This window comes from Myripristis murdjan, chromosome 22 (assembly GCF_902150065.1).
Source record: "Myripristis murdjan chromosome 22, fMyrMur1.1, whole genome shotgun sequence".
Taxonomy (NCBI): domain Eukaryota; kingdom Metazoa; phylum Chordata; class Actinopteri; order Holocentriformes; family Holocentridae; genus Myripristis; species Myripristis murdjan.
In genome coordinates, this window is record NC_044001.1 from 9,693,696 (window position 1) to 9,702,018 (window position 8,323).

The following is an 8,323-nucleotide window of genomic DNA, read 5'->3' on the forward strand; positions in this document are numbered from 1 at the left end:
ACCCCAAACCATCTCGATTGGGTTCAGGTCCGGTGACTGTGGAGGCTAGGTCATCTGCCGCAGCACTCCATCACTCTCCTTCTTGGTCAAATAGCCCTTTCACAGCCTGGAGGTGTGTTTGGGGTCATTGTCCTGTTGAAAAATAAATGATGGTCCAACTAAACGCAAACCGGATGGGATGGCATGTCGCTGCAGGATGCTGTGGTAGCCATGCAGGTTCAGTGTGCCTTCAATTTTGAATAAATCCCCAACAGTGTCACCAGCAAAACACCCCCACACCATCACACCTCCTCCTCCATGCTTCACAGTGGGAACCAGGCATGTGGAATCCATCCGTTCACCTTTTCTGCGTCTCACAAAGACACGGTGGTTGGAACCAAAGATCTCAAATTTGGACTCATCAGACCAAAGCACAGATTTCCACTGGTCTAATGTCCATTCCTTGTGTTTCTTGGCCCAAACAAATCTCTTCTGCTTGTTGCCTCTCCTTAGCAGTGGTTTCCTAGCAGCTATTTGACCATGAAGGCCTGATTCGTGCAGTCTCCTCTTAACAGTTGTTCTAGAGATGGGTCTGCTGCTAGAACTCTGTGTGGCATTTATCTGGTCTCTGATCTGAGCTGCTGTTAACTTGTGATTTCTGAGGCTGGTGACTCGGATGAACTTGTCCTCAGAAGCAGAGGTGACTCTTGGTCTTCTTTCCTGGGTCGGTCCTCATGTGTGCCAATTTCGTTGTAGCGCTTGATGGTTTTTGCGACTCCACTTGGGACACATTTAAAGTTTTTGCAATTTTCCGGACTGACTGACCTTCATTTCTTAAAGTAATGATGGCCACTCGTTTTTCTTTAGTTAGCTGATTGGTTCTTGCCATAATATGAATTTTAACAGTTGTCCAATAGGGCTGTCGGCTGTGTAGTAACCTGACTTCTGCACAACACAACTGATGGTCCCAACCCCATTGATAAAGCAAGAAATTCCACTAATTAACCCTGATAAGGCACACCTGTGAAGTGAAAACCATTTCAGGTGACCTCTTGAAGCTCATCGAGAGAATGCCAAGAGTGTGCAAAGCAGTAATCAGAGCAAAGGGTGGCTATTTTGAAGAAACTAGAATATAAAACATGTTTTCAGTTATTTCACCTTTTTTTGTTAAGTACATAACTCCACATGTGTTCATCCATAGTTTTGATGCCTTCAGTGAGAATCTACAATGTAAATAGTCATGAAAATAAAGAAAACGCATTGAATGAGAAGGTGTGTCCAAACTTTTGGCCTGTACTGTATTTCAACAACATACCAACTCTTCTTCTGGTTTTGATTTTTTTTTTTTCATCTTAGTTGCTCCAGATTCAAAATTCCTCTTAGAAGCCATCTCTCTCCTCACCTGCAGCAGTGTCAGTGCATCTGACCACTGATTGGTCAGATGCAGATTGCTGTTGATCATTGCAGTGACCGGTGGGGTGTCAGATTACAGGTGTCTTTTTTCTCTCCTGCTGGCTTGGGCCAGGAGGAGACCTGCCCTGCGTTCCAAATCGCATACTTATCCTTTTTACTTTTAGTATGTACTGCAGCTGCCCTTACAAAGTATGTAGTTTAGTATGAAATATGCATGCAAATGCATACTGTTGGGCCACACTACATACGTCCTCCCTGACCTCTGACCCTCTTGCTCATTTCCATCTGTAGCGCCACATTTGAATGTTGTTGTCAAAATGCCAGTGCTGTTTCACACTGCGCTGTCGTCTGTCATATTTCTGATTTTCTGTCTTCCTGTCGCTGCTGCTGTCACTGGCTATGTTTACATGCGCAAAATTTCTCCAATCCGATCTAAACCTTGGTTGATCGGAAATTCCAAATCACTAAATAAAATGATCCGATCATGACGTGCGTATACATGCACCAAGCGTTTGATCACAATAAATCATTTGGGCATGCGCGGAGTCGTCTAATTTTCTGGAAATAGTAGTAGAAACAGAATCTGTACTTCCGCCTGTGTTGTAAACAAGCGCCGCGTTGTCTGCACGTCCTCAGCTCGTTCACTCTTTGTGCCTCTCACATTTTATTTTCCTCCCCTCTGGCACAGTGTCTGTTTATGTAGGTTTTTTTTTTTTAATATGGACCTTTTGGACTGTTTGCTGCTTGTCGAAAAACGACCGGCTGCGGCAAAGGCAGAAACGCATCACGCTGACGTAACACACATGCACAGTGGAGATAATTTTACCCCAACCGGGAAGACAGGATCCGAATGGATGTGTACATGGACGCTGTTCGGAATAATGATCGGCATAAACCACCTCTCTCTTTCGGAATGAAATTTTTTTGCGAATGGACCGTATTGGATCACAATCTTCCGATTGACGTGTTTACATGAAGCATTTTTAACCTGATTTGGCCTTTATTCCGATTATTTGTGTCCATGTAAACATAGCTACTGACTGACCCTGTGTTCCAATACTCATACTACCATACTAATTAGTCTGCAAAAAAAAAGAATTAGTATGTCCCAATACATAGTATGTCAGATGCAGTATGCCAAGAGTACCAGGATGTTCTGCGACATCCGGTCAGATTTCGCAGTATGCATGTCAGCATGCTGCTCTGGCCATTCTGACCCACAATCCTTTGTGCAGCGGACATTACATCGCAGACTGAGTTGCGTGTACAGGCCACGCCCACATACGGACGACAACAAAACACACATCGCACAAGTGGGTAGTATATAGTATTGGAACGCAGGGTTAGTGATCTAGCCTCGCGGGCGACGCACACGCCATGCCCGCGGGCCAAATGAGGCCCCCGTTGATCATGAGGCCCTACGCAGCTGCTTGTTCTGCGTGTAGGGAGGGGCGGCCCTGGTATCTTATCTTTAACGGGTCGGTTTTGACCCGTGTCTTAAATCAGCCATAAAATACCCTAAAAACCATTTTTTATCATCCAATGTGTTTCTTACCTTAGGCTCCCTTATCCATCAAAAGATTGGTTTTAAGATTTTTTGTTGTTGCCCACTGGGCCTTTCTTTACCCCTCGTTTTCAATATAAAAAAAAAATCAATTTCGACTCATAAATATTTACTTCAAGAAAAAGGCAAAAAAAAAAACAAGTCTTTTTTTTTTTTCCGAAAGTAGAACTTTAATACAAATACAAAATGAAAAGCAGAAATGGTAATAATACAAAATGTAGATTTGCAAGGTCAAACAAACAACAACCAATCAAGCAATCAAACCTACAGAAATCAAGTACTAGTTCCATAAAAAGAACATGCATGTGTATGCGTGTGTGTTTAGATGCATTTGTGGCAAAAATGGACGAAGCAAGTGTGTTCTTTGCAGAGATATTTTTTGCATTTGAAGCATATTTTGCTTGTCTTTCTGTCTGTACTGCTAGGGCAGACCTGACACCTCTTCCTTTTAGAGTCAGGTAGTTTCTCTGGGGTTGTGGCTGCAGCTGCTGTGGTTGATTTTGAGGAAGGGCTGGCTGTGGGGGACGCTGGCACTAATCCCCTTCGTGTTGGCGTGGATGGAGGGCTCAGTGGGTTCTGTATCTGTCTGACCAAGGCTGCAGCGCCTGGCTCTCGGGGCACCCGTCCCCTTCGCTCAATGTACGCCTTGACAAGTGAGCCTCCTAGCTCCTCAAGAAACAATCTCCGCTTGTACCCTTTTTTTGAGTTCCACCCTTCGTTAATGTGGGTCCACAACACAAATGCGTTGTATGCAGACACATCGAGGATGTTGTAAAACACAACCATTGACCATCTCCTGGTCATTCGCTGGCAAGTGTAGGTGGCAGTCAGCTTGTCCAGGGTGTCCACTCCTCCTTTGTTTTTGTTGTAGTCCAGGATGATTATGGGCTTTTTGTCTTTTTCTGATGACACAGCTGCATCTTTGTGACGAGTGGACATCAGCATCACATTTCGGCCTTTTCTTGGACAGTAGGAAACAAGTGTGGTGGTGTCTGTAAAAACAAACTTTGAGGAAAGTGGATCCCTGTCCTTCATCTCCAACATTTCAGCGGGCAGCTCAAGTTTGGTTTTTCTTACTGTGCCCACCATGGTGAGTTCCCTTGTGAGAAGTTCTTGTCCAAGTTCATAGCTGGTAAAAAAATTGTCACAAGTGATGTTGTGACCCTGCAGTCCAGTAGCCATATCGAGGACTATACGTTTTCCTTGTTTTTTTTCAGGGATGCCACTTGCATCTTTGCCTGTGTAAATCTGCAGATTCCATGCATAACTGGTTCTTGCATCACAGGCTGCCCAGATTTTTATGCCATATTTGCCTGGCTTACTGGGCATGTATTGCCGGAAGGGGCATTTTCCACGGAAATGGAGTAAACGTTCATCTACTGTGACTTCTGGCCCTGGGTTGAACATCAGTGGAAGGCGCTGCACCCATTTCTCCCAGACATCCCTGATGGGAGCAAGCTTGTCAGATCTTACTCTGGCGTCTCTCTCATCAAACCTGATGGCTGTTGTTAGGTTTCGAAAGGACTGAAGTGACATTGTTGCCCGGAAAATATTCCTGCCTGTCGACGCATCCCAGAGACTCTCTGTGGCCTCATTGCTGGATCTGTACACTCCAGCAAGAAGAGCAATACCAATGAAGGCATCCAGGTGTGCCACATCAATGTCATGCCACGTGTCTTTGTGGACTCTTTTTCCTTCAAGGTTTGTCATATCAATGATGATTTTTTTTATTGGCCATGGCAAAAACAGATCAAAACATGACTTGATGTCACTTACTCTCGTCACAGCAAACCTTGTGATCCCAGGGGTCATTTTGATGACGTTTGCAGGAGCTGCGCCGCCTTGCACGTCAGGAGGTACTGAGCTCCAACAGATGCTGCCACATTTGGAACTGAATGTTTCAGCAGCAGCAGCAGCAGCAGCGGGAGCGGCTTCAGCACCGGTGGCCTCCTCATCAGACTGATCAGATGTGTCTGTGTCTGAGTCTGAGTCTTCTGGTTGATATTCCACGTCGTCTTCCTCCTCAGAAACTGGCTCATCAATTTCGCTTTGAGGCTCTGTGTCCTCTAGCTCTACCTCATAGTCAGCATAGACATGATCCAGGGATACAGTAAGTCCTGGTTCCATTGTTGCTTGCTGTAAACTGGAGATATGTACTCTGCAAGTCACCAGCTCTAAACTGCACTGGCCTTACATGCCTGGGCATGTCCGTGCAAACAAAGGGAGAGGCCCCTCACTGAAGCCCAAGTGGTTGGGGGAGGGGCTCGCTGTGGGCTGCTGGCTGATAGTGTGTGAATGGTTTCAGTTTGGTTACTTATTATTGTTTTATAATCTTATACTGGGTCAAAACTGTCGGTCATAATTTTAACCAGAGCATTTTATAATTTAGTAAAAATTGATTTTTTTTTTTTTTGTTTAGCGTCAGTGCCAACCCTAACACTAAATTCAAAAACTTTATTCAGGAAAAATATGCACAAAAAAACAACAGACCATTCAATTTATCCAACATGTCCACAGAGGTGGGCTGGACCTAGCAATAGTGAAACCAGTAGCTTAAACTCTTTGAGGCGGAAAATTTTTAAGCATCATGATTCATATGCACACCTTAACAATAGTACTGCACACAGTCCTATGCCTGAATTAATAGCCTACACCTCTTACTAACGTTGTATAACTGCTGGTCATTACATTAATAATAATAATGATAAAAAAATCCGATAACCGATATATCAGCCGATTAAATTTTTACATTTTTCAATTAAAAAAAAAAAAAAAAAAAAAGACAAAATACCTGCTTTGGATGGTTTACATATAGTTCCAAACACGTGTTACAAAGATATAAATTGAAGAGAGAACATTTTATTATTCTCAAATACTTTTATTATCAGAAATTGTGTGGAACAAGCAGCATATGAACAATTTGAACATAAATCAAAAATATGATGTGCCAAAAGGCAGTATCATCATGTCATCATGTTAGCTCCCGATTCTTTTGTTGAAAGCCCAAGAACAGACCGGAGTCAGTCTTCCATTTTCTGATGCAACATTTATTATGGTCACATATAAAGCAAGGCAGCGCTGGTCTCAGTGTGACAGAGCTCCCGCAGGATCTCAGTCAAAGTGAGCCTCGATATCAGGAAATGATACACATTTATGTTATTGGGCTTGGGCCTGCCCCGTACATAGGTTGGACTTAAACGCAACCGAGAATAATTGGCCAGTTACCGGACATGGACAGGCCAACCACTGTCCATGCCTTGTTCCCGGAATGTGTGATGCTATGTGTGTGAATGTTGACTGGGCGTGTATCTAATGCAACAGACCTAAATAACAAGATAGAGAAAGTATATCTGGCTCCTGCTGTGTCTGTCCTCTGCTTAGCAGCCAAGCTGCCCTGAGCTATGTAATACATTGGATAATGCTAGAAACATTGAACTATACGGCCAATTGTAACAATCATGTTTAGCTTTAAGGTGCTGTTAAGTGCTGCTTTTTGCTTGCTTGATTCCTGGCTTACAGAAGTTGCACAAATATTATAGACTGTTTCACCAGTGACATCCTTGGTGAAGTATTCCCACAACATACTACGCCCACCTTCTTTTGCCATCTGTAAACAAACAAACAAACAGTAAGACATGCATTAGTTAAAAAAAAATAATGTTACAAATCTGTCTAGTTACGTGGGCCATTTTGAAACTCATTAAGCATTTGTCTTGTGTTCACATGAATATGGGGTGTACACTCCTGGCCACTTCATTAGACTAAACCTATTACTTTTAAAATGTTGTTGACTGTAAGAAAGCTGATAATTCTTCTTTATGGTTATTATTGAGGTGGTAGTGGGTGTTGGTGTGAGGAGCATAGAGGTGTCTGAAATTTTATCAGCCCCACTTACATGCATCAGAGGGCCAAAGTTCTCTGAACAACTCTCCGCACCAACAGCAACACCCACTATCATCTCAGTAAACATAAAGAAGTCTCTCTGGCAGTGTCAGCATTTACAAAGTAATACATTTATTAAAGTAGAATTCATGGTAGGGCTGTTACTGGTGTGCATTACATTGCACAGTGTCTAATGAAGTGGTCAGAGAGTGTATTTAATTAATTATTATATGTAGGTAATAGGTAGGTGGATAAATGGCGTCATAAAAGTCTCTGGTAAAACATGATTTGAAATGCACCTCTCTGATGTCCTCTAAACGTGCGTTCACATTTTCTTTCCTCCATTAAGTTATAACTTTGACCAGAAATGCTTTTTCCTCCTCAACACCATAAGTTAAAAAACACAGTCCGTGCTCTGCTGTAAACAATGGAGCCCACAAGGGTTTTTGCACGGCGACGTCGCGTTATTCTAATTTGCTCCGGTCTTATCTAGTCTGCTAGCACCCAAAATACTGAGCAAGGTAATATTTAAGCTAGGCTATCCTAACTTTAGCTTGCTAACATAGCAGTCAAGCGTGACACACGCACACACACCATTTTGTCACCTCCCCTTTCATAACTCATGAATGAGTGGTGTTAGAGTCTTATGGGAGGCATCACTTGATTCTGCAGAGCGGTGAAGCTTCAGCCACACCCTCTTTCATAACTCATGAACCGGTTGTCATAGAGCCTTGCAGGAGTCCACATTGGATTTGGTGCGTCCACTCCGCAGCCGCAGCTTTCTACCTATGAGGCTGAAATTTGCAGTGGAGATCAAGTTGTTTGTGAGTTGGTGTGTGTAAATGCATGTACATGTGGATGCACATGCATATGTGGTTGCAGCTATTGTGAATTCTCACTTGTTAGATTGAGTGATGTAGCTTGGAATTTGAATTTTAACCATAATTTCAAACTATATTTGTCCAGAAACAACAAATAAGACAAGGTTCGAGTCAACAATATCAGAGAGCATACTGGTGTTGTTACCTCTTAATCTCTTGTGTTAGCTTTCTGTTACTATCTCTTATGTATCTTACAGGGCTGGCCCTGGCCAAATTGGGGCCCTCAGCGGCATTTTATTTGGAAGCCCCCACGCCCCCGGCCGAATCAAAAATTACCGGATTTTTGGCGTGACGCCTCCCGCCGACCACACAATCCCAGATGTATAATCGGAATAAAATGACGGCACAAAGACATTCCATTAAACTTGACAAGCTATATTAGTAAGAACAAAGTACTGTACTTCAAGAAAAATGCAAAAAAAAAGTCTTTTTTTTTTTTTCGAAAGTAGAAGTTTAATACAAATACAAAATGAAAAGCAGCACTGGTAATAATACAAAATGTAGATTTGCAAGGTCAAGCAAACAACAACCAATCAAGCAAATCAAACCTACAGAAATCAAGTACTAGTTCCATAAAAAAGAACATGCATGTGTATGCGTGTGT

General features: G+C 42.8%; 1 protein-coding gene across 1 annotated transcript; it reads right to left on the bottom strand.

Annotated features, from left to right (window-relative positions):
* Positions 1-2,800: 2,800 nt before the first annotated feature.
* Positions 2,801-5,083, bottom strand: LOC115354476 (piggyBac transposable element-derived protein 4-like). The gene is made up of 2 exons (XM_030044871.1): positions 3,389-5,083; positions 2,801-2,827 (listed from the first exon to the last, which is right to left on the bottom strand). Exons 1-2 carry the CDS (start codon positions 5,081-5,083, stop codon positions 2,801-2,803), a joined length of 1,722 nt encoding a protein of 573 aa, XP_029900731.1.
* Between the last annotated feature and the right edge of the window lie 3,240 nt (positions 5,084-8,323).

Bases quoted from the DNA above. Each gene is read 5' to 3' on its own strand.
- LOC115354476 (XM_030044871.1), bottom strand. From the start codon at position 5,083: ATGGAACCAGGACTTACTGTATCCCTGGATCATGTCTATGCTGACTAT. The intron at 2,828-3,388 runs GTCTGCCCTAGC...CCCTACACGCAG, and splicing joins CTAAAAGGAAGAGGTGTCAG to AACAAGCAGCTGCGTAGGGC.